Here is a 27567-nt window from a genome sequence, read left to right as displayed (position 1 = left end):
GATTTTCTACTGATGGAAATGGCTTGGCAGTTGCTTGGCAGACTACAAAATAATGTGCTGGGCATTTTTGGACTGAACGTTACTATAGCTGTACATTGTAGCCTTCCAAAAAGAATATAGAGTCAAGTGCCATTTGTCTTTGTGACAGCCATGCTAACGTAGATATAAACTAAAAAGATATCTTAACGCCTCTAGATATGTAAAAATAACAACTGAAACCGTAATAATCATAAAGCTGTGAAAATGTTACTTTCAAATTTTATTGAATTAATTCAAATAATAATATCCGGCTGCTTTTAATACGCGTTCGGCTAATCTTCTACCAAAACTAACGCGTTTAGTCTATGGATGCCAACAAGAGAGTTCGTATACTTCGGAATTTGACAACCAGCCAGTCACAATCCCTTCAACTGCAGCTGGGGCCTACCGAGAGTCGAGACTCCGGTTCGGGACCGTTTCGAAGTTTCTCGTCAAGCTGAAGGTATCCAAGACGTCGGACCAGATGGCGTCGCCTCAAACACGACGCCGTTTAAACCTCATCCGCTCTCAAGACAACAACCATGTAAGTAAAAACCCCGTAATATTGTTACGAGTATTTATTCGCGGCAGTCAGCATGTTTTCTTGGGTTTCAGAAATGTTTCGAGTGCGACACTTCGAATCCCCAATGGGTGTCGGTGACGTACGGAATTTGGATCTGCCTGGAGTGCTCGGGTGTGCATCGCAGCCTCGGCGTGCACATATCCTTCGTGCGATCAGTGACCATGGACAAGTGGAAGGAAAACGAGATTGAAAAAATGCAAGTGAGTGCACCCCATTACAGCACGATTGCGAAATTGGCCATGGTATTTTTTTTTTATCTCTGGCTGCTTGTTTTTAAGTGAATGGTTTTATTGCGAAATGAAACAGGAAATAGGTGATTAGGATATATCAAACATTTATTTTTTTATGCTATCAAAGAAGTTTCATAAGTACATGTTTAAGAGATGTTCTCTAAGGCATAAATGCACAGCGAAATTAGCATTAGCAATATTTCAGAACAAATTATTATTTGTCAAGATTTTAAATGAGTTCAATGTTGACCAAGGGTCTGGGGTATGGTAATTATAGCTATCCTAATACATCCGTCATGGAATACCACATAATATTATATTAAGAAACTACACATTGATCATTATTTCAGAAACTACACATAAAAATTACTAGCCTTTTTGCCATAATTGAGTACACTTGTGTTTATGAATTTGCTATTTAATTTCGTTTATTTAATCTAAAACCAGTTGTTTTTGTCTAAATTCAGTGTTAATTGTGTTGTTTGAGTCTGAGTCTTGGGACATTGTTATCTCTGCAAACTAACAAGTGACTTTTTGGATAGTGATAAATTAGAACTTAACCTATAAACATTCAAAATGGCATCCTGTTTCCAGTGTAGTGTGGTTGTAGCCGTTGATGAAAAGAACCCTTAAATAATTTGCCATGATTGTGAAAGACAAATATGTGTCAGGTGTAGTGGGTTGCTAGCTGCCGAGTTGAGAGTTAAACAGTTGCAGTCTCCTACACTGAAATACTTGTGCCTAGAATGTGTCTTGGGGGTTCGTCAGCTCCCAGCATTGAAGAAATTAGTGTTCCAAAATGAAATTAAAAAAATTGTCTTGTAAACCTAATTTGCTTAACACACATAACATATAACGAAGGCAACAAATCGCCAAGAGGGAACTATGCATCGTAATAATTACAATTTCACAGATGTAGGCCTCGTATCGTATCATTTCTCACAGCTGTCCATCGCCATGCATACAGATCACACTCGGGTGCTGATGGCAAGAAACCACTTAAAATTGCGCAAAATAAAATCATCAAAACGCTTTTTCATTACGACTATCAACTTGGTCAGGTGGTAAGTTCTGTCAAAAAGGTTTTGACTGATTAAATAGCTATAGGTTAAGATCCCTTAATATTCATATATATGGGTTAAAAGCTAACGCTGAATTACTAACATTATAATTAAACTTAATTTGCTGATTCAGTTTTGCACAATTCTATGTAATATTCAGAAATGTGTTCAAGGTGATTTTGATCCCTAGTTATTTATTTTTCTTGTTTACACATGGTCGAAACTTGCATAAAATAAAAGTTGGATCTTTTATCTTTCTTAAAATATATAATTCATGTGTATTGGTATTGCCAACCTGCAACTGTACGTCTTTTACCAAACGTACTCAAAAATTTGCGTATTATTAAAAAATATCCTATGTTTAAAGGGTATTAGCTGAAGTACAGACTTGTCCGAAAACTAATTGCAGGTGATAAAATAACGTTCTAATAAAGTTGGTTCATACAAATAAACGATTGTACCTATTTATTAATGCGACACTGATTTTTACTCCCTTTGGTAAAGTATAATTTTTCACAATCCAGCCGCGTATTTGCGTCTAACGTCAATCCCAAAGTAAATAAGTAGTAAATTAAGACGCCATCTAAATTTTAAACTAATTATATTACGTTTCGATCAGTATAAAACAAGCTTTCAATTCATGACAAACTTTTTTTATTAAAAGCTTTGTATTACCTTATATCAGTCAAAACCTTTGTGACAGAACTTATGACACAACTAAGTATCACCCATTAAACAAATTTAAGAGGAAACAAAACTTATGAATATTAAACAACTACAGTACAGTCAGCATCAAAAGTAGCGGATGAAACAACGCGCCAAAAGTATCTGATATTTAGGATAACTTTTCCAAATATAGATTAATTTCTAAAATTCGTCCTCAAAAGTATATCTTTTACAGTCTTAGTTGTTCTATATTAAGGACATCACTTTTTGTTAAGCTGTTACAGAATGGTAGATACTTATGAAACGTTATTTGATCCGCTACTTTTGATGCTGACTGTACATGTATACTAATAAAAAAAATCTAAGCGATATGATTCATAGTCAAATCACATTTATTAAAAAACCGGACAAGTGCGAGTCGGTCTCGCCCACCGAGGGTTCCGTACTTTTTAGTATTTGTTGTTATAGCGGCATCAGAAATACATCATCTGTGAAAATTTCAACTAGCTATCACGGTTCATGAGATACAGCTTGGTGACAGACGGACGGACAGCGGAGTCTTAGTAATAGGGTCCCGTTTTACCCTTTGGGTACGGAACCCGAAAAACACCTAATATCAAAACGCAATAGCCGAAGAAAGAATCACATTGTTTTGCCACAAATAAAAAGCGCTCAGGATAAACGAATAGTAACTTTTGCAGGAGTACAGTTATATAATAAATTACCTGATACTATAAAAAACCGGCCAAGAGCATGTCGGGCCACGCTCAGTGTAGGGTTCCGTAGTATTCCGGGTTCCGTATCGAAATCTATAGTAAATTCATAAATTGTTAACCAAGGGATGAAACGAAAAAAAAATTGACCCCCAATTTACGTGTAGGGGAGGTACCCTAAAAGAAATTAAATTTGTAGATTTTATTGTACGACTTTGTCGGCTTTATTGATTTATATATCCATGCCAAATTTCAGCTTTGTAGCACTAACGACCACGGAGCAAAGCCTCGGACAGACAGACAGACAGACAGACAGACGGACATGGCGAAACTATAAGGGTTCCTAATTGACAACGGAACCCTAAAAATGCACACACTTTTAAAATATTTAAAAATAACTTAAAACACTATATCCTAAATGACGAAAGCCTACTGAGTTATAACTGTTTTACTGTTTCACTATGTACACCTTGTTTGTGCAACTTGCCCGTTGAAATTCTACGTCTACCTCATTATTAATGTGTAATTTCTGTATCTCTCGATCTTATATATTTTTATTATATTACTTACAAACCATGTAATTTTAGTGATACTGCATTCTTTAGTACTTAAACGATAAACGTAAACAATAAATCTATAATATTATTGTTTACGTTTATCGTATTATATTAATGCATGTTTGTTGAACGAAACATTTGTAAAACTTAAATACTTTATCTACGCAATGTATAAATAATAATTATGAATTTTATGTACCTAATCATCAAATTTTATAGAAAAATGCTTGTCATATAAGTGAAATGTAAATTACTTTTTGAGAAAATTTTATAAATACGTTCGCGTTCTTATAAAATTTCGGAGGAAAACCGAAATAAAACCGGTGTTTTACAAACCGGTTCCGAATCTGGCTCTAGTTTAGTTTTCATGTGTCATTGGCCTTTGATTAAAACGTGTAAAAACTCAAAGTTTAAATCCTGACCAGTAATATATGATCGCGCGCCATATTGCGGAATTTCATCGGAACTAAAAGTTTCACACAAAACTGAACTGTCACCCTATACATGAGAATAACAGCGCCCTCTTGACAATGATCATATATTTCTGGTCGGGCTTTATATCACGACATAAGAATATTCCGACTTTTATATATTTTTAAAATAGTCATTTTTACATTTAGTATATTTTCCTTATAGACCTAAGTTGACTAATTCTCCTGGACTTGTATCTGACCATGACCACTCTGTCACGCACTTGTATTTTTGACTTCTATCAAGATGAGATATCTTTATGTCATTATAAAATACATTATTAATTTGCCTTAAATCAAACCTAAAACGCATTACAATAATTATCGTCAGAGTCAATGTGTGTTTCTAGCTGTAGAGAATAATTTACATAAGAAAAATTAAATAAATAAATTTCATCTTGACGACCGGTTTGGCCTAGTGGGTAGTGACCCTGCCTACGAAGCTGATGGTCCCGGGTTCAAATCCTGGTAAGGGCATTTATTTGTGTGATGAGCATGGATATTTGTTCCTGAGTCATGGGTGTTTTCTATGTATTTAAGTATTTATAAATATTTATATATTATATATATCGTTGTCTAAGTACCCTCAACACAAGCCTTATTGAGCTTACTGTGGGACTTAGTCAATTTGTGTAATAATGTCCTATAATATTTATTTATTTATTAATATTTATTATCTCATACAAAAAGCTACACTCCGTCACATTTTTGGGGGGCAATAAGTAACAATTTCAATTTCAATTATTTATTTAATTCGAATCCATAAATAGATCCATAAGTAACAGAACGAAAATCATTTTAACTCATTTTTATTGTTAGTAGGTATTTCGTTTAACCATTAACTTCACTCACGTGAGCTTTATTTTCGATTGTTGATTGCGATATTGTTTTCGCCTACATTGCACCCCCTATTAGGGTGGGGGTGGCCGCCCCACGCCTACGGCCGAATTGGAGCTATTGTTTTTTTTTGGTACGGGCATTGCGAACGTGCGTAGGCAAGGCTTAAAAAAACATGCTTTCATTGGTTGTATTTCAGATGTGTAAACCGAAAGTTGAGAGACCCATTTTTAATTATTATAAAAGTAAGGAGTATTTAAAATTTTGTATGAAAACTTTTCGCTCCAAATTATTACACTAATCAAAATGAGGATTTATGAGGTTATTAACTCGCATCCAAATTCAAGGGTTCTTTTAAAAGTCCTTTCGGTGAAGGAAAACATCGTGAGGAAACCGGACTAATCTCAACAAGGCCTAGTTTATCCTCTGGGTTGGAAGGTCAGATGGCAGTCGCTTTCGTAAAAACTAGTGCCTACGCCAAATCTTGGGATTAGTTGTCAAGCGGACCCCAGGCTCCTATGAGCCGTTGCAAAATGATATGATATGATATAAATATATATAAATGCCGGTACAACGCGAGGAAGAAGACAACATTTATACTAACACCATATAGTGACATAAAAATCATGTATAAATAAAACATTTATTTATTTAGTATAAATTTTATTTTATTTTATTTTGACACTTGGAGAGACTTTACACCTCCAAATTAGTATTAATACTCTGACATTGGGGACCTTTTACATCTCCAGATTTAATGTGTTTTTAACCATAGAGACTATACATCTCTATTATATTGTAGTAATTATTTATTTTAAGATTATTATAATGTAATGTTTACCCAGGTATTGGCTGTTGTATTTATAAATGTTGTTATGTATTTTTCATGTCACTATATGATGTTACTATAAATATTGTACTGACTTGTAAAAGAGCCCTTGAGGCCTACTTGCAGAATTAATTTTTGAATTTTGTATTTTGAACACCAGTAAACATTACATTATAATAATTCCGTCGGCAGGTCGGCGGCAACGCCCGTCTCAAAGAGTGGTTCGACAGCCAGCCCGACGTGACCCCGGGGATGTCCATCGTGCAGAAATACAACACCAAGGCCGCGGCCATGTACCGGCAGAAGGTCAGTGCCTGCGTCGACCATGTAGACCTCCTAAGCCTCCTAAACCTCTTAAACCTCCTCCCCCTATACACGGTGCTCACGAGGAACCCGAAAGATTTTAACCACGTACTTCAGAGGCAAAAAGAAGGAAACAATGTTACATGAGTTTCAGTAAATTTCGCCAAAAAAAAATTTTTTTTTTCAAATCCTCGGATTTTTCATCGCATGGTAAGATAACAGAAAACTATAGAGTCGAAATTAAAACTAAAATTTAACTCATATTCATACTCATTCTTATTCATTTAATTAATACAGAAATTAAATCATACATGAAATAAATAATTTGAATTGATGGTAAACTTAACTGCCGGTTGGTTAAATGCTCTATGTAAGTAACAGAAATATGTAGTTGTTAATGTCAAGTAATTTATTTAATGTTTATTTATAAACACAGCTCAGCTTATTTTTTTATACCGCGTGGGAGTTTTCTAAGACTTTCGATAATTAGAATAACAATACAAAATCCGCGAAATAATAACGTGCCAGCTAATTAGTCCTTACCTGTTAAGTCCCACACACAATGCTATACTATCACCACTTTTGATAGCCTGCTCGTGTAGTCAGGCACAGTGCAACTGACGTTTGATAGCCTGCTCGTGTAGTCGGGCACACTGCAACTGACGTTTGATAGCCTGCTCGTGTAGTCAGGCACACTGCAACTAACGTTTTCCGCTCAAAGGTTTGTCAAAACTCACCTTTAAAACCATGGTATTATGAGTCAAGGCATGCGGCATCGTGAATGACGCGATATATACAGCTTTAACGTCCAAGCTCTTGCATATCAATAAAATATGTTTGCAGTTGGCGTTTCATGGTGGAATTTGATGTTTCGATTCACAGGAATCGGATGCTATGATATTTAGGAACCCCAACAGGCACGAAATCGATATGCATGTCAGTATTTCCTTTCCTGTAGTATTATAATAATAGTAATTCAGCAGGCAAAGGCTCCTCTCACGTGCGAGAGGGCTTGGGCTATGCCACGCTGGCCCGTCCTGATTCCGTACTTAAATCCATAATTTCTTACTTGTATCGTAATGTACTGTTACAATACATATGGTGCTACTTTATAGCACTAGTGCAAAAATTAGCATATTACGTTACTGTGTCGAACATTTAAAGGGCCATATGTACTGTAAAACGTTGTACGATACATGTGCGAATAGGTAATTCGCAACTCGTGTCGATTTAAAACACTCCCTTCGGTCGTGTTTTAATTTATCACAACTCGTTTCGAATTTCCTATTTTTCGCACTTGTATCGTAATGTACTATTACAATACATATGGTGCTACTTTATCGCACGCATGCTCAGAATGGTGCTCTGTAGGGCTAAGATCGGCTCTTTATCATTTGTCACCAATTCACCATGCCTGTCTCGTTCTAACAAGCATATAAGCGCGAAAGTGACGGGCATAGTGACAAGTGATAAAAATGGAACCATGCTGCCACCGCTGTCCTATATTAGAATCTATAATGAACAATATGAGGTTATCTATTACCAAATCAAACTGTTAAATATGACAAAATTGACAATCATTGATAACTCTTTAGATACTGGGTTAGTTACATCTGAAGCAGATCGAGGGAGAAAATAGCAAGATGGAGAAGGGAGTGGGGGGGTAATATGTTTTTTTTTTCCTTTACGTAAAATTAGTTTTGCTTGTTTATTTTAATGTTTTTAGTAAACCTGTCACTTAACACATTTACTGCTGGGAACCCACCTGGTGGGCGCTCGTGAACTTTGTTCAGATGCCGGACAAAAAACGGCGCACTACCCCAGCAACCGGTGGTCTATAGCTGCGTACAAAACAACCCGCCCGGCATCTGAACAAAATTCACGAGCGCCCACCAGGTGGGTTCCCGGTTTCTGGGGTAGTGCGGCGTTTTTTGTCTGGCAGTGAATGTGTTAAAACGTTTTTTGGAAAACCTACTTTTGCAAAGTATTATTTGTCATTTTTTTTACATATATCAATAAGGTTATTTAGACTACGCCCCATAATGGCATCATTGCCATCAGAGGCATTTTGCACTAAGTAACAATGCGAAGATGTATTTTATTAAATTGGTTTTAACTCTGAAACTAGGCTCTAGAAATAAAACTAATGACATTTAAGTCAAGTGTGACCAGGACACTGTTAAATCTTTCGGGTTCCTTGTGTTACACCTTGTATAGTATAGCTAAGCACCACATACGCCAACGATACCAACATATATATCGCTGTTTGTCTAGCACCTACATTGTGAGAGAGACGAAATATACCAAAATATGTCGTTGTGTATGCCCGAGGAGGCGAGATATGTGAAGATTGGAAACCTTCACAGTCTCTTGATAGATAACTTTGACTTTGACGACCGGTTTGGCCTAGTGGGTAGTGACCCTGCCTACGAAGCTGATGGTCCCGGTTTCAAATCCTGGTAAGGGCATTTATTCGTGTGATGAGCATGGATATTTGTTCCTGAGTCATTGGTGTTTTCTATGTTTAAGTATTTATACATATTTATATATTATATATATCGTTGTCTAAGTACCCTCAACACAAGCCTTATTGAGCTTTGTGGGACTTAGTCAATTTGTGTAATAATGTCCTATAATATTTATTTATTTATTATTTATTTATTTAATTAACTCTCGCCCCAAACAAGCTATTGAAGCTGTAGTGTAATAGCTGGTGATATAGTTGCCTCTGGCGTCGGCTTTCAACGAAAACCAAGCGCCACAGACCACTCACGGATTAGACACCGCATAGCCGTAGTGGTCGTTATAAACGGAGTTTTTTTTAAATATATTATAGGACATTATTACACAAATTGACTAAGTCCCACAGTAAGCTCAATAAGGCTTGTGTTGAGGGTACTTAGACAACGACATATATAATATAAAAAAATTATAAATACTTAAATACATATAAAACAAAAACACCCATGACGGCCATGACTCAAGAACAAATATCCATGCTCATCACACGAATAAATGCCCTTACCGGAATTTGAACACAGGACCATCGGCTTCATAGGCAGGGTCACTATACCGACTAGCCCAGACCGGTCGACAAAACTGTTGACACTATTTATTCATGACTGCAATAAGTAGTGTCCGACCGAAACTGATTTTTTTTTGGCAAAATCGAGATAGAAATCTGCGGCTAAACATGATTTTACCGAGACCTGTTCCGAAACCGAAATTCGGCAGTGTCCTACCGAAGTTTCGGCTCCATGAAATGAAAAAATCATTCATGAGTAATTGTGTAAGATTTTACAATAAACTTCCTAATATTATAACTGAATTGTCTGTTAGTAAATTTAAAAATTATGTAAAACGTAAGCTTATCTCTAAAGCCTATTATAGCACACAAGACTACATGAATGATGAAACACCGTGGGATTAAGTGTGATTGTAAAGAATGAATTATTTATTGTTATGTTATTAATGATGAAATTGGTAATATATATACCGTATTTTTTTACATTTAGATTTTATTCTAGAAAGTTTCTAGACTAGTATTTTTCTACGTACAATTTTGGTGTTTGAAATTTCTTATTATTAAGTTTACCATATCTATAATAATTCTATTTTTTTTTAGAACAATAATAACTGCATCAATAAATTGCTCTGATATTTAGATTAAGATATTTGTAAAATTTGACGATTTAAAAGTGCTTGTTGCTATGCCTATTTGAATAAAGAATATATTGACTTGACTTGACTCGGTGCGGCCGAAAGTTTCAGTAATTTTTTGACCGAAACCGAATCGTCGGCCGAAAATTGATTTTTATGCCGAAATCTGCCGTTTGTTGTTTGGCTATACGAAGCGTTTTCGCTACATATTTACCATCCAATACAACCGGCGTCGTAGCAGAAATTGCCAAAGTTATACATCGTAATAGACTGCTTGTGGCTGCAATATACAATACAATAACAATTAAGTTAACATAGTCTACGCCAGTCTGAAACAAATTAAGTTTTGGTTCAGTTTTGCTTAAATATATAAGCAATGTATTTTTTTTCTTCCCTTCTTTTTAATCCAGTTCTGAACCCCTTGTGTAAATTTATTCGATAGTGTGACGTGACGTACGCGTTTGCGTTACGTCTCATTTTGTATAGGATTTAGAAACAGCGCGCCAAGCGGGACGTTTTGGAAACTCAAAATCCCATACAAAATGAGACTTAACGCAAACGTAAATTTACACTAGGGGTACTGTTCGCGCTTGAACTTAACTTGTGTGAGCGCGTTAATGAAAAATAGTATGAGCGTTGCTAACAAGCGCAGACGCGTGCGACGGATTTTGTCTAAAATGCCACCCGCTTGCGTGCACCCGCGGCAGCTAGCGGCCGCCCAAATAAATAGTATAGGCTTTGTAAATTCGCTACCAGGATACCCATGTTATCGGTTACAACAGCGGATCATTAGACTCTCTTACCAATATATTTGGCCACAGATCACCGCGCTCTCCGAAGGACGCGAGTGGAGCCCCTCGGACTACCAGCCGGACCGGCCGGCGCCCAAGCCGCAGCCCTACGCCGCCTCCAAGGACTCCTACTCCAACGGCCAGGAGTTCCACAACAGCGGCTCAGAAAACAACATCAGCTATCAGTAAGTATTCCACACGAGTCTCCCAGGGGCGCGCGCGGAGCCCCTCAGGCTACCAGCCGGACCGGCCGGCGCCCAAGCCGCAACCCTGGTGCCTGCCCTGGTGCCTCCAAGCTCCAAGAACTCCGACTTCCAAGGACAGGGATTAGGAACTCCAATGACCAGGAGTTCGACAACAGCGACTGTCAGTAAGTACTCGCTGGCTGTATGCTCCAGCAATTGAAAAATACATGTTTTTTTTTTGTTTTGACCGCCAAAGACTGACGCACGCGGCTTCAAAAATGTACACTAACTTATTTAAATAAGTTCGTGTACATATATGTACATACTTAGTCAGGTCATAAGTTCTGTCACAAAGGTTTCGACTGATAAAATATAATAAAAAACTTTTAAGAAAAAAGAGTTAGCCATGATTTGAAAGCTTGATTTATACTGATCAGAACGTAATTTTAAAAAGCTTAGAATAAATTAAAAAAGTAGAAAAACTACTGTCTTAGAGGCCGTGAGTTCAAGTCTCGAACTCACGGCCTCTGGTTCGATACTCCAGCGCTCTGCCATCTGAGCCACCAAGTCCTCATCCATAGGCAGGAAATTTTCCACCATATGGGTCTAGTGACATCTACCGTAAGAACGTTACACTTCTTAGACGGCTACCGGAGTTCCAAGGTGCTACCCATACTAAATTAATTTAATTGCATCGTTCGCAGACGTTATTTAGTAACTTTAATTAGTTTAAAACTTAGATTGATACTTTATTTTTTTATTTTTTTTTTTTTTAACGACCGGTTTGGCCTAGTGGGTAGTGACCCTGCCTACCCAGCTGATGGTCCCGGGTTCCAATCTTGGTAAGGGCATTTATTCGTGTGATGAGCATGGATATTTGTTCCTGAGTCATGGGTGTTTTCTATGTATTTAAGTATTTATAAATATTTATATATTATATATATCGTTGTTTAAGTACCCTCAACACAAGCCTTATTGAGCTTACTGTGGGACTTAGTCAATTTGTGTAATAATGTCGTATAATATTTATTTATTTATTTTATTTACTACTTGTTTACTTTGGGATTTTCGTTAGACGCGAATACGCGACTGGATTGTGAAAAATTATACTTTACAGATGAGTAAAAAATTTGTGTCACATCAATAAAATAGGTACAATTGTTTATTTGTATGAATCTACTTTATTAGAACATAATTTAGTCACCTGCATTTTCTCTGTCAAGTCTGTACCTCAACTTCCCTTTAAACTTAGGGTACTTTTCAGTAACATGCTTAATAGATTTGTCATACAACAAGTATACGGTTAAAAGTTATTTTCGTGTTCTTGGTTTTGACCAGTCTGTCTGGACTCGGGTACGTCCTTAAACTACGTCCAAAAGAGAGGTACGCTTTGTGTGGTAGGGCACAGCCAGTGGATGTCATTCCAGATCTAGAGCAGACAACTGGGGAAGTACCTCCACCTTACAGAAAACAGCAGCCAAATAACGTGTTGTGTTCCTGCCGGTGAGTAAGGTTGCCAGAGCTCAACAGGGGGGGGGGGGTTTAGGGTCGGCAACGCGCATGTAACTCCTCTGAAGTTGCAGGCGTACATAGGCTACGGAGACTGCTTACCATCAGGCGGGCCGTATGCTTGATTGCCACCGAAGTAGTATAAAAAAAAAAACTTGCAATGGTTTACAAATTGTCAGTTAACAGTTAACATTACTACCATACCATTAACTCCGCTTCGTTTTGCAGCAGCGAGTACGGAAGCGGTCGCTACACGGGCTTCGGTAACCAACAGCAGACGCGGTCAACCCCCATGTCGCCCACGCAAACCGGCAACGAAGTGGTGGACAACAGTCTTGCTGCGCTTGCTTCGGTATTTATAACACTCTTGTAGTCGCTTCGGTAACAATCACTTCGGCAACCAGCAGCATACGCGGTCAACCCCCATGTCGCCCACGCAAACCGGCAACGAAGTGGTGGACAACAGTCTTGCTGCGCTTGCTTCGGTATTTATAACACTCTTGTAGTCGCTTCGGTAACAATCACTTCGGCAACCAGCAGCATACGCGGTCAACCCCCATGTCGCCCACGCAAACCGGCAACGAAGTGGTGGACAACAGTCTTGCTGCGCTTGCTTCGGTATTTATAACACTCTTGTAGTCGCTTCGGTAACAATCACTTCGGCAACCAGAAGCAGACGCGGTCAACCCCCATGTCGCCCACACAAACCGGCAACGAAGTGGTGGCCAACAGTCTTGCTGCGCTTGCTTCGGTATTTATAACACTCTTGTAGTCGCTTCGGTATTTATAACACTCTTGTAGTCGCTTCGGTAACAATCACTTCGGCAACCAGCAGCAGACGCGGTCAACCCCCATGTCGCCCACACAAACCGGCAACGAAGTGGTGGCCAACAGTCTTGCTGCGCTTGCTTCGGTATTTATAATTATAACACTCTTGTAGTCGCTTCGGTATTTATAACACTCTTGTAGTCGCTTCGGTAACAATCACTTCGGCAACCAGCAGCAGACGCGGTCAACCCCCATGTCCACGCACACCGGCAACAACCACCATTTCGTTCTACAGTCTTGTAGTTGCTTCATCAACTCATAAAGTGGACATGACAAGACAATAACCTCATAAAGTGGACATTCGGTAATACCATAGTTAATCAAGTTGACAGTTAGTTTTACCATTGATTGAGAAATTAACGTTATTTATTTCCGTGACAGGGATGGTCGCTGTTCACGTCGACAGTGTCAAAATGCGCGCGCACCGCCACCGAGTCCGCAGTCCGCTACGGCGGCATGGCCTCGCAGCGGGTCTCCGAGATGGCCACCACCGTCACTGAGAAGGTAACAGCCCGCGTCGACTCGAACTGTACTAAAATGTTCATTATAAAACGATTTAGTCAACTGTTATATTCATTATGTAACACCCATTTATATATAATAAAAGACATCAACGCGCATTTCACCCAACAATCCTGCCCTTCATTCAGCGGAAATTAAATTTTCAATAGCTTTCCAAATATCGTATCATTAAATTAATTTTTGACAAGCAGAAACGTCTGGGAACGATGCTATTCACTAGGGTCCCCTAGACGCGTATGGTGGGAAAAATTGCTGGCTATGGATGAGACCTTGGTGGCTTAGTTGGTAGAGCGCTGGAGTATTGATCCAGAGGCCGTGAGTTCAAGTCTCACTTAAGGCAGTATTTTTTCCAATTTCAAATTCATCGTACCATTAAAGCCAACTTAACTTGAAAGTCTGTCTTTCAAGACGATTGTATAATATCCTATATTTAATTTGTATTTTGAATGCAGGTGAACAACCGGGGTGGATGGAGCTCGCTAGGCGGTACAACCGACACCCGTCGAGAATCCTCCAGCGGTTCCAACCAGCTCTTCAAGTCCCAGTCGTATGGTGCTATGCGCAGTTCCTCCTCCGAGCCCTACTCGCAGTGGTGAGTACACTTACACAAGATTACGTGGTCATAATATTTGTATGGCATAATTTCCTATTCGAACTGCATAATATATATATATATATAAAACTAAGTAACTCGGTGGCAAAAACCATTGTTTGATAATACAGGAACGAGCAGGTCCAGCCTTCAGTAGCGGCCCGTAACAACCTGGACGCCCGTGACCTATCACAGGTGGGAGTGTCCAACCCGCCCCCCGACATCAAGGACCTCAAGATACGCAAGCAGGAGGACAGCTGGGACTGGCTGAACAACTAGATCTGATGTGAGTACAGTGTCCAACCTGGACGCCCGTGACCTATCACATGTGCCAGGTCTAGAGGCCTTAGACCGGAAGGCCAGGAACAGGCCACCATTCTTCATTGACGGTCTCATCGGAAGATCAGCACCGGAAGACGCTAGCAACATGCCGTTATTTCGTGGCAATTTTATCTTTCATAGTTTTTTATACATGTAGATTGTCTCGTTTGTCATATTTGTATTCTATTTCATTCGATGAATGTGCCACGATATAGTTTCGCCACTGCATAGATTACCTTTACTAAAAGATATAAGACAACTGGCGCTCACCACACATAGGCGCTTCCGTACTCATTTAATAAATAGAGGTGTCTAGGTTAGGAGACTTGGGTATTTTTCTAGTGCTGTTTTGTTTCATGACTAGTGATCGGAACTATGGGAGTAAAACTTTAACAAAACTTATCAAGCGGACGTAAAAAGAGTGCTTATAGCCTTAAAAATATTCGAATATCTATGAATGTAAATATTTTTATGGCTGTAAGTACTATACTATTCCTATCCCTATGGACATGAATATTTTTAGAGCTGTATGCACTATTTTATGTCCGCTTAACAAGTTTTGTTAAAGTTTTACTCCCATAGTTCCGATCACTGTTCATGACATTGGAAATTAAAATAAATATCATCCACATTTAAAGTCTCTATAATAATAATATTAATTAAAAGCTTAAAATTCTCTAAGCATTTATAACACTTGTACCAACAGAAATATAAGTAGCACTTTTTTCCCACAGAACGACAAACACCGATGGAACCAGATGGCCAAATGATCGTGAGATTAGATTATTTCCACTCTCCCTGCACCCCGCTAGGTCCACATATTTAATATTACCCCATAGTGTCCCTGCCAACATAAGTGTACCTTGACACCATTACCCCATAGTACTACGCCGTAATGGATCAAGCCATGAAAATACCCGTAATACCTTACATTTACCGTGGAATATTTCATGGTGAAACTTTAGAAAACTATGTTGCTGATGAAAAAAAATCTGTCCGTTCGTTTATGGTGCATGCTTTCAAATGTTGATGTGTATAGCTGTTATTGAAAGATATATTATGTATATTATAAGTTTTCTCGTAAATGTAATGTTGAGATAAGACGTTATTTACATTATGCCATTTTATATTTTGTTCTGAATGCAAAAATAAATTTGAAAATTTTATTTGTGAAAAATTTATTTCAGTTCAATTTTAAAATTATTTTCAATATTTGATTTGATAAAACTAGGATTTTTGGCGTGAGCATTTAAAACACGATATATTCCATTATTGTTATGTAATTATTATAAAATTTAAATAGTTATTATAATTATGTATGTTTAACACATTCACTACCGGGAACCCACCTGGTGGGCGCTCGTGAACTTTGTTCAGATGCCGGACAACCCGCTGGGCGGGTTTTGTACGCAGCTATAGACCGCCGGTTTCTGGGGTAGTGCGCCGTTTTTTGTCTGGCAGTGAATGTTTAAGTTAACTGAATCAACTTAGAAAATAATAATTTTTTGGTGGCGTCATGTTAAAAACTATAATTTATTTCTTCTCTTCGTAACCGCGCACTTTTTGCGGACAATCATGATTTTATGAACAGTGTATATACTTAAACCTTTTATCTATATCAATTACTAGGTAAAATGTTATTTATATTTCAATTTAACCATTGTATACCTGTTAAGTTATATGTCAAATAAATAACCAAATCTGTCATAATTGTTTACATTATTTTTAACTTCTATTGGGAGCGTGCACGACTGTCACGCAACCTAGTGTCCGCAAGTCTAGGGGAAAACGTCAATTCACTACATCTTATAAAACTACTCCAAAACTAAAAACTACTGAACGAATTTTCATACGACTTTCATCTATCAATAGAGTGATTCTTGAGGAAGGCTTAAGTATATAACTTGTTAAGGTTTTGTGTAAATTGTTTGAAATATAACGATGTTGTCGGAAAAAATCACGCTGGCTAGGAGCTTTGATCGAAAACGCTGTCTAATCCGTTTGAGCTATAACAACACAATGTATGGTGGGGTTGTTTCTCATTCATAGGTCTACAAAAAAGTCCGCGATGTTAAATGTCTATCTTTTAAGGATAACTTACTATATCCATTCTTTCTTAACTTCTAGAAAAAGATCACGTAATATGTGGCATTTTCAAAGCTATTTACATGGATACATTATTAACAATTATCAAAATAAATACGTTAGTTATATTAAGCATTTCATACAGATTACAATGGTCCCTTACACCATACAATTTAAATGAATATTTCAGAAGTAATCGTAAATCAAAGTTTCATTTCGAGCTATATAATTGTACGAAATGTTAAAGACGCTATCCGCAGTTAGTTCAAATTTTTACCACCTTATGCGCTGGGATCGCTTTACCTACCCCCACCACGCACTTCGCACGGTCCCAATAGAACCTCACATAAAACCTGTGATGCTCGCTTTCAAGTAACCTTCGAATCAAATCTGAATAATTTTGATTACTTTAACAGTCAGTTGATTATGCATGTATTGTATATGTGTTAGGCTTGTTACCACTGAGACAAGAAGCATTCGTAAAGCCGGCTCAGGACCGCTTCGGCCTCAGTTTCATTTCGTCAACTTCTTAAGTAGTTCTCATTCGCATTTGGTCTACTGTTCCGATTCGCCAGCATTCCTATATCGTCACTTTCTTATCTCGCCCGCTTTCTTACGTGGGCCACTGTAGTAACTTGGTTATATTCCTAATTAGACTACAGTGCCGATTCGTCAACACTCCTAATTCGTCCATAGTGCTTACTCGTCAACATTCCTATTTAGACCACAGTGCCAACTCGTCAACTACATAGCATAATAGTTAGGCTTGGGACTTTTGGATGCTCGCTATGGTTTTAGAATCGATGGTTTTATTTTTATGGTTTTATCCTAGGTCGATAAAAGAACGCGGACGAGTTGGCACTTTGGTCGAAATAGGAACGTAGACAAAAATGGTATATTGACGATATCAGATATTGGACGAGTTGGCACTATGGTCAAAATAGGAATTTAGACAAAATGGGGTATTGACGATATAAGAAAGTGGACGAGTTAGGAAGGTTACGAATTAGGAATTGTAGGGTGACGACATAACACTGCGGACGATTTATGGAGATGACGAAATGAAACTGGGGCCGAAGCGTTCCTGAGCCGTTTGGCTTTAGCCAATAGACAATAATATTATGCGTGTCTTTGGTGGTAAGTTTTTATGAAATGTTAGGAAAATGATGTCTGCGGCCCATATATGCGGGGCGACATATTAGCTAATTTTTAATTTAATTATATTATTTTAAGTATTAACATAAATTGGTAAATGTCATTACATATGGCTGGTAAAATAGTTTTTTATTTATACGTGTAATTTATGGTTAGTTAAGTAATGGTTTAAGAGAATGGTAAGTAGCCATTTATTTACGCTCTACAGTTACTCTATATGTACACAATAGGGAATATTACGCGAAACTCTGCGTAGGGGGCGCCACTACCACAATCCATCACAATCTGAGGGTCTATCGCAAAACATGAAAATCGAAATTTCGTTATCTAACCTCTCTATCACTCTTGCATATTCGAGCGATAAAGAGGCAGATAACATAATTTTGTAAACAAACCGCCTTGATGCATCAATGTCATATTTTATTATCTGTGAAAACTTGCCAAAAAACCGTTGGCATAGTACGTATAAGTTACTCTATGGTTTACGATTGCTAGTGCTGCACTCTGGCGGCAGAACATTGCAGTAATACTCCCTATTGTATGTTAGTTTAAGGCGTGGTGTACAGTAAAACTCTATTTTGAAACCGTTTTTACAGACGTGCATTGCACAAGGATTTCATCGATTATTTTATTACGTTGCTGCAAATAAACCTTTTCTTGTTAGTAAAAAGACGCACAGTCAGTTGCAGAGATGTGACTACTACTAACAAGAAAAGGTTTTTTTGCAGCAACTTAAAAACGCCTGGACCTATCATGTTAGTGCCCCTTATGGTTAAATTAAGGTTTCGTATACCAAACTATAATTGCGTACTTTTCATGTGTCCCAACTCAACTATAAAATTTATTTCGATACACTGTACAAAAAAACTAAATTAAAACTGAACTATAAAAATATACCCATAGTACGGGGGACAGGCGGGCGGGGGCACGCGCTTTTATGTCTTTTTTTCTAAGTAGATACTGACCAATTTCAAACCTGAGTCTGTAGAGCTAAGATGGTCGGCTCTTTATCATTTGTCACCATGCCTGTCACGTTCTAACAAGTATGTACGCGCGAAAGTGACGGGCATAGTGACAGGTGATGAAAGTGGAACCATGATGCTACCGCTGGGGCGTGGCTCCAAGCGCTTACCTCTCCACACTTGGGTACACTGCTTGACAACTCGATGCGGATTGCAGTTGCTCTTCGCCTGGGCTGTGCTGTGTGTGAACCCCACGCATGGCACTATGGTGGAGAGCAGCGGTCATCACGCGTTGTTGTCGATGTGCGGGGAGGTTCCCACGGCACCACGCGCTTAAGAGGCTGTCAAATTTATTTATTTATATTATAGGACATTATTACACAATTTGACTAAGCCCCACAGTAAGCTCAATAAGGCTTGTGTTGAGGGTACTTAGACAATGATATATATAATATATAAATATTTATAAATACTTAAATACATAGAAAACACCCATGACTCAGGAACAAATATCCATGCATCACATGAATAAATGCCCTTACCAGGATTTGAACCCGGGACCATCAGCTTCGTAGGCAGGGTCACTACCCACTAGGCCAAACCGGTCGTCAAAAATACTTTCGCCAATACTTTTTACGGTCGCCAATGTCCTTGAAATTGATGTTACTTAAACAGTTTTTTAAGAAAGACTATTTGTTTTAGTCAAATAAGAAAAATATATATTCATATTAATTATATTTCAAAGACCGTGGTCGTACCCGATACACGATTGAACGAAATCGGCTCGATAGAAAATAATTGCAAAGATTGGTCTTAAAATCACAATTAAACGGTTTTATGTCTTTATTGTTTTGACTTATGGGTCTGCAATTAAAATCACAATTTCAAAACATTTATACCTAAACCTTGGTCGAGTTAAATATTACACTAATAATCCACTTTTTTTTATTTAAATATTTTTCTTATTATTCCCTTGCCCAGGCCCAGTAACATGCGACAGTGCTATCTCATTTACTCCGATACAAATAGACAGTGTGCGTGCTGGAGCCTCCTGGTCTCAGCCGCTCTGACGGGAAAAGGCCTGATGGGTTGACTTTGGTTCCCTGGGATAGGACAAAATTAAAAAAAAAAAAACCATTTTACGCTGCAGCCACAGGATATTCCTTTTACAGTAAATGTTTAAAATCTTAATGTTAAAGCCTAAGATTAACGATGGTCTCCACACTAGGCAAAGCCTGTATCGTGGTTACCGTGGTTACAAACATTTTGTTTTTGTTACATGCATGTTTTTTTTTTTTTTTAGATCCATTTAAATTGCTTGAGCATAAAGGTGCACAAGTTAAGTGCTTAGTTTGGGACGCGACGTGTGTCTGCCTTCGCGTCGCATATTGGCCGTACCGTGAGCGGCAGGGGCAGCGGCTGAGTTGGCTGCGGTGCGCAATGGGGAGAAATGCGAAGTTCTTGCGAACTATTTGTTTGTCCCTCTTGCAGAGGAAACCACCGGTTGCTGGTGTGCAGGCCAAGGCCTTTTTCTGGGAAGTGGGGAGACGGATGCGGGAGAGGTTTGGACCCTCGTTCTGGGAGCTTCTTGATCCAAAGGTTATCCATCGCCGTTCAACGTGGCGACGCGGCGAGTGTCATGTACCTTTGCATCGGGAGGGTCGCGGGGGTAGTCAAGCTGTCGGTATTTAGGTCAGAAGTAATTTAGGACTATGTTTTTTTATCTGTATATTTGTTGTATTTTTGTAAAATGTTTTTATTTTTATTTTACATTGTTGTTTATTTCGTTTATTTTTAAATTGGTATTGTTTTTATTGTAACTTAGGTAAGGATAATTTATTTTGTAAAACAATATTGATTTCTGTTATTCTTATAAGTTTTTAATTTCCATTCCTTATTTAGGTTTTATAGTAAAAAAAAATATTTTCGATGAACACAGTTACTATTTTTTTAACACGTTTTTAGTATTTCATTATACCAAACTTCACAACATATATGTAAATTTAAAGCTTAATCATAATTTACAGTGTGTATAGATTATTATTATTTATTTTAAGATGAACTTATGTACAAAGTATTTGTATAATTCGTGTATTTTTATCATAATACAGGTAGGGACTGAAGGTATGGAATCAGTGTTAAACGCTTTACATATGGCCTGTCAATTCTGCTTACTGTCCACATATTACTAGAAATTATTTACTTTACATAACACTGAGAAATACGTCACCATAAGTATATTTTATTTCCCAGATAAGCGTTGGTAACCAGTCGCTTTTCGATGAAGGAAAACATCGTGAGGAAACCGGACAATAAGGCCCGTTCGCCGCTGGTTTGGAAGGTCAGATGGCAGTCGGAGTGTATAGATCTGTTGCAAAAAACCGTTAATTCCGCGTAGCAAATTTTCCATTCGCATTTTTCCCGTCCGAATGAGTATAGATCTGTTGCCCAAAATCGTTAATTCCGCGTAGCAAATTTTCCATTCGCATTTTTCCCATCCGAATGAGTATAGATCTGTTGCCCAAAATCGTTAATTCCGCATAGCAAATTTTCCATTTGCATTTATTCCCATCCGAATGTCTACCCATACCCTTTTTTTTTCATTCGCTTGTATCTCTATTCTCAAATTATCGCAACAATTTTATTTCTTGCGCTATAATTCTCCTATTAACAATACTTCATCACTACATCGTGCAAAACGACGGGCCAGCATATTATAGCGGAATGTCAACGCTCGGCGCTCTCTTTCCTTATCAGGATCATCATAATCATAATATTTATTGATAATATAAATTACATGTCACATTTTATACAGTATATAATGATTGTATATTTGTATTTTAACTACATAATGTAGGTTGTATCTTATAACTAAGTTCCTAATTTAAAGAACTCCTTATGGTCGTAGAACGCCTGCTCGACTAACCAAGTTTTTAATTTGTGTTTAAATACTGCTACGATTTTAGGAACTACTATTGAATCGGCGACTCCGTGATCCAGTGACCTAAGTATTTGAATCTTTGAACTCTGTTTAGTGAGGAAGCGTCCAGCATTACTGGTGAAACATAGTCATAAGTTTTATGACTATGTTCCAATGATGGTAAATACTAGTTTTACAGGATTTGTCTATACCATCCCATTACTGGTGCCTGTTCCATTAGAAGGGTGTTTACTATAAGCATGCTTGTGTATAATGTTGTGTGAAATATATAGATATATTTCGGGGATCTCGGAATCGGTGAACTCGATGTATTTGCTATAAGGGGGTTTTCGGGGACGTAAAATTGATCGAGGTCTTATCTCTGGGGAAACGCGCATTGAGTTTTTTATATGTTTTCCGAGCTCTCCCAGTACCCCTAGTGTAAATAAATTCGATTTCGAAACGTGACGTACGCGTTTGCGTTTAGTCTCATTTTGTATTGGATTTAGAAAGAGCGCGCCAAGCGGGACGTTTTGGAAACTCAAAATCCTATACAAAATGAGACTTAACGCAAACGCGTTCGTCACGTTATGATGTCGATCAAATTTACACTCGGGGTACTGCTACCTACTTTCTAGCAATACGTGTATAATATACAATTATTATTAATTTGCAATAGACAAATATGAAACAAAGAGGTGGTCTGTCACATATACTTTTTAAAACTATATTACCATAGATAATGGTTAACCGGAAAAGATTTACTTCCTTTTTAAATTTACTTATTAAAAAATCTTAACTTTGTATGGAATGAAAATGTTCTTTAAAATATGCGTAATTCGTCCTTAGCCCACGCCGACGTTTTCAAAGTTAAAATCTATTTTTTAATAAGTAAATTTAAAAATAAAGTAAATGTTTTCCCGCCAAACTTTGTCTATGGAAATATAGTTTAAAATATATTCGATAGGCCACCTCATTGTTTCATATTTGTTGCAAAACTTATCTAATGACCTACGTATTATTCCTTCATTTCAGTCTATCAACAGCTAATAGTTCTAATTGAAATACTTGTATCTTAGTCAATGTCTGATTTGAATAAGATGTTAATGTAGCAATGATTGAATAAAATAGTTTGTGAATGTGGCGTTTCATTTGGTTCTCTTCTACCTTTATGATTCTCTTATCCGTCCACATACATCTCTATACTTTATTATCATTAAATATTATAAAATATAGACATGTATGTTTTATTATTAAATATAGACATGTTGCCGTGGACACCCGGTTCGCAGGTGGCGGCGGTAATCGGCGGTAAAATAAAGTTTGACGACCTGTCTGGCCTAGTTAAAGCCGATGGTCGCGGGTACATGTCCTGGTAAGGGCATTTATTTGTGTGATGACCACGGATATTTGTTCCTGAGTCATGGGTGTTTTCCATGTATTTAAGTAGTTATTCGACGACCGGTTTGGCCTAGTGGGTAGTGACCCTGCCTACGAAGCTGATGGTCCCGGGTTCAAATCCTGGTAAGGGCATGTATTTGTGTGATGAGCATGGATATTTGTTCCTGAGTCATGGGTGTTTTCTATGTATTTAAGTAGTTATTCGACGACCGGTTTGGCCTAGTGGGTAGTGACCCTGCCTACGAAGCTGATGGTCCCGGGTTCAAATCCTGGTAAGGGCATGTATTTGTGTGATGAGCATGGATATTTGTTCCTGAGTCATGGGTGTTTTCTATGTATTTAAGTAGTTATTCGACGACCGGTTTGGCCTAGTGGGTAGTGACCCTGCCTACGAAGCTGATGGTCCCGGGTTCAAATCCTGGTAAGGGCATGTATTTGTGTGATGAGCATGGATATTTGTTCCTGAGTCATGGGTGTTTTCTATGTATTTAAGTAGTTATTCGACGACCGGTTTGGCCTAGTGGGTAGTGACCCTGCCTACGAAGCTGATGGTCCCGGGTTCAAATCCTGGTAAGGGCATGTATTTGTGTGATGAGCATGGATATTTGTTCCTGAGTCATGGGTGTTTTCTATGTATTTAAGTAGTTATTCGACGACCGGTTTGGCCTAGTGGGTAGTGACCCTGCCTACGAAGCTGATGGTCCCGGGTTCAAATCCTGGTAAGGGCATGTATTTGTGTGATGAGCATGGATATTTGTTCCTGAGTCATGGGTGTTTTCTATGTATTTAAGTAGTTATTCGACGACCGGTTTGGCCTAGTGGGTAGTGACCCTGCCTACGAAGCTGATGGTCCCGGGTTCAAATCCTGGTAAGGGCATGTATTTGTGTGATGAGCATGGATATTTGTTCCTGAGTCATGGGTGTTTTCTATGTATTTAAGTAGTTATTCGACGACCGGTTTGGCCTAGTGGGTAGTGACCCTGCCTACGAAGCTGATGGTCCCGGGTTCAAATCCTGGTAAGGGCATGTATTTGTGTGATGAGCATGGATATTTGTTCCTGAGTCATGGGTGTTTTCTATGTATTTAAGTAGTTATTCGACGACCGGTTTGGCCTAGTGGGTAGTGACCCTGCCTACGAAGCTGATGGTCCCGGGTTCAAATCCTGGTAAGGGCATGTATTTGTGTGATGAGCATGGATATTTGTTCCTGAGTCATGGGTGTTTTCTATGTATTTAAGTAGTTATTCGACGACCGGTTTGGCCTAGTGGGTAGTGACCCTGCCTACGAAGCTGATGGTCCCGGGTTCAAATCCTGGTAAGGGCATGTATTTGTGTGATGAGCATGGATATTTGTTCCTGAGTCATGGGTGTTTTCTATGTATTTAAGTAGTTATTCGACGACCGGTTTGGCCTAGTGGGTAGTGACCCTGCCTACGAAGCTGATGGTCCCGGGTTCAAATCCTGGTAAGGGCATGTATTTGTGTGATGAGCATGGATATTTGTTCCTGAGTCATGGGTGTTTTCTATGTATTTAAGTAGTTATTCGACGACCGGTTTGGCCTAGTGGGTAGTGACCCTGCCTACGAAGCTGATGGTCCCGGGTTCAAATCCTGGTAAGGGCATGTATTTGTGTGATGAGCATGGATATTTGTTCCTGAGTCATGGGTGTTTTCTATGTATTTAAGTAGTTATTCGACGACCGGTTTGGCCTAGTGGGTAGTGACCCTGCCTACGAAGCTGATGGTCCCGGGTTCAAATCCTGGTAAGGGCATGTATTTGTGTGATGAGCATGGATATTTGTTCCTGAGTCATGGGTGTTTTCTATGTATTTAAGTAGTTATTCGACGACCGGTTTGGCCTAGTGGGTAGTGACCCTGCCTACGAAGCTGATGGTCCCGGGTTCAAATCCTGGTAAGGGCATGTATTTGTGTGATGAGCATGGATATTTGTTCCTGAGTCATGGGTGTTTTCTATGTATTTAAGTAGTTATTCGACGACCGGTTTGGCCTAGTGGGTAGTGACCCTGCCTACGAAGCTGATGGTCCCGGGTTCAAATCCTGGTAAGGGCATGTATTTGTGTGATGAGCATGGATATTTGTTCCTGAGTCATGGGTGTTTTCTATGTATTTAAGTAGTTATTCGACGACCGGTTTGGCCTAGTGGGTAGTGACCCTGCCTACGAAGCTGATGGTCCCGGGTTCAAATCCTGGTAAGGGCATGTATTTGTGTGATGAGCATGGATATTTGTTCCTGAGTCATGGGTGTTTTCTATGTATTTAAGTAGTTATTCGACGACCGGTTTGGCCTAGTGGGTAGTGACCCTGCCTACGAAGCTGATGGTCCCGGGTTCAAATCCTGGTAAGGGCATGTATTTGTGTGATGAGCATGGATATTTGTTCCTGAGTCATGGGTGTTTTCTATGTATTTAAGTAGTTATTCGACGACCGGTTTGGCCTAGTGGGTAGTGACCCTGCCTACGAAGCTGATGGTCCCGGGTTCAAATCCTGGTAAGGGCATGTATTTGTGTGATGAGCATGGATATTTGTTCCTGAGTCATGGGTGTTTTCTATGTATTTAAGTAGTTATTCGACGACCGGTTTGGCCTAGTGGGTAGTGACCCTGCCTACGAAGCTGATGGTCCCGGGTTCAAATCCTGGTAAGGGCATGTATTTGTGTGATGAGCATGGATATTTGTTCCTGAGTCATGGGTGTTTTCTATGTATTTAAGTAGTTATTCGACGACCGGTTTGGCCTAGTGGGTAGTGACCCTGCCTACGAAGCTGATGGTCCCGGGTTCAAATCCTGGTAAGGGCATGTATTTGTGTGATGAGCATGGATATTTGTTCCTGAGTCATGGGTGTTTTCTATGTATTTAAGTAGTTATTCGACGACCGGTTTGGCCTAGTGGGTAGTGACCCTGCCTACGAAGCTGATGGTCCCGGGTTCAAATCCTGGTAAGGGCATGTATTTGTGTGATGAGCATGGATATTTGTTCCTGAGTCATGGGTGTTTTCTATGTATTTAAGTAGTTATTCGACGACCGGTTTGGCCTAGTGGGTAGTGACCCTGCCTACGAAGCTGATGGTCCCGGGTTCAAATCCTGGTAAGGGCATGTATTTGTGTGATGAGCATGGATATTTGTTCCTGAGTCATGGGTGTTTTCTATGTATTTAAGTAGTTATTCGACGACCGGTTTGGCCTAGTGGGTAGTGACCCTGCCTACGAAGCTGATGGTCCCGGGTTCAAATCCTGGTAAGGGCATGTATTTGTGTGATGAGCATGGATATTTGTTCCTGAGTCATGGGTGTTTTCTATGTATTTAAGTAGTTATATATTATATATATCGTTGTCTAGGTACCCACAACACAAGCTTTATTGAGCTTACTGTGGGACTTAGTCAATTTGTGTAATAATTTACAGCCACTACAACAATAAACATCACATTTACGCCTCGCGCCAAAAATCTGACGGCTCCTGTGCTGCCTCCTACAGTTCATGCCCGCTCCCTATCGATAGGCGTTTTCTATCACTCACTGTCACTTTGGCTAAGCTGCCTGTTATGGAAGGGGGAGGTAAGGAATACAATCTCCATGTACCAAAGTGTCCGTCAAAAATCCTTAAATAGGTGGCGCTACAATACCTAGAATATTTGAAGAAAAAATTTAAATCTTAGACATCGCACTTCACTCCGTCAATAACCCTAGATTCTTAGCTACTCTAGCGAGATTTGGAACTATTATTTATAGCTGACATCTGGACACTTGCAACAGTTCTGCCTATGGAGATTGCATTCCTTACCCCCACCACTACATTACATTTCCTTACAGAAAACAGCAGCCAAATAATACTAGACCCTACTCATCGTGTTGTGTTCCTGTCGGTGAGTAAGGTTGCCAGAGCTCAACGGGGGGGGGGGGGGGTTAGGGTTGGCAACGCACATGTAACTCCTCTGGAGTGGCAGGCGTACATGGGCTGCTTACCATCAGGCGGGCCGTATGCTTGTTTGCCACCGACGTAGTATAAAAAAAAAAACTACTACCTGTATTCCATACTGCCTGTCACAGATTGCGGAGCCAATACTTAAACCAAAGAGAATTGATTGTAATAGAGGGGTAGTTAAAGAAATATACGTGGCCCTTGGTTTGTCATCTAAAACAGATGGCGCTGTACTGCGCCATCTCTTTTGCGGTCACTGAATCGTCAAACGTCAACTTTGGACAATCGATTACCGCAATGTATGGAGCTGTAGCGCCATCTCTGCCAAATTCGAAGCACGAGAAATTATCTTACATAGATTTTACACATCTTAATCAATGTACCTTTGCTCAAAGTAACTTAATCCTTACGGGGTATAAATAAAAGCTTGTAA

At 39.0% G+C, this 27567-nt stretch overlaps 1 protein-coding gene and 1 non-coding gene across 2 annotated transcripts; both read left to right on the top strand.

The window, feature by feature from the left end:
• Positions 1-154: 154 nt before the first annotated feature.
• On the top strand, positions 155-17276 carry LOC133526290 (ADP-ribosylation factor GTPase-activating protein 1-like). Its single transcript, XM_061862844.1, has 9 exons — positions 155-562; positions 634-801; positions 6157-6270; positions 10749-10903; positions 12641-12764; positions 13622-13744; positions 14215-14354; positions 14486-14640; positions 15410-17276. The coding sequence occupies exons 1-8, from the start codon at positions 503-505 to the stop codon at positions 14631-14633; spliced, it is 1032 nt and encodes a 343-aa protein (XP_061718828.1). The 5' UTR covers positions 155-502; the 3' UTR covers positions 14634-14640; positions 15410-17276.
• Positions 14030-14102, top strand: Trnan-auu (transfer RNA asparagine (anticodon AUU)). The gene has a single exon. It is a non-coding gene; the product is annotated as a tRNA-Asn (tRNA).
• Positions 17277-27567: the final 10291 nt, after the last annotated feature.

Source organism: Cydia pomonella, chromosome 1, assembly GCF_033807575.1.
Source record: "Cydia pomonella isolate Wapato2018A chromosome 1, ilCydPomo1, whole genome shotgun sequence".
NCBI lineage: Eukaryota > Metazoa > Arthropoda > Insecta > Lepidoptera > Tortricidae > Cydia > Cydia pomonella.
The sequence above is the reverse complement of the archived record's forward strand: the minus strand, read 5'-3'. Positions and strand labels throughout refer to the sequence as shown.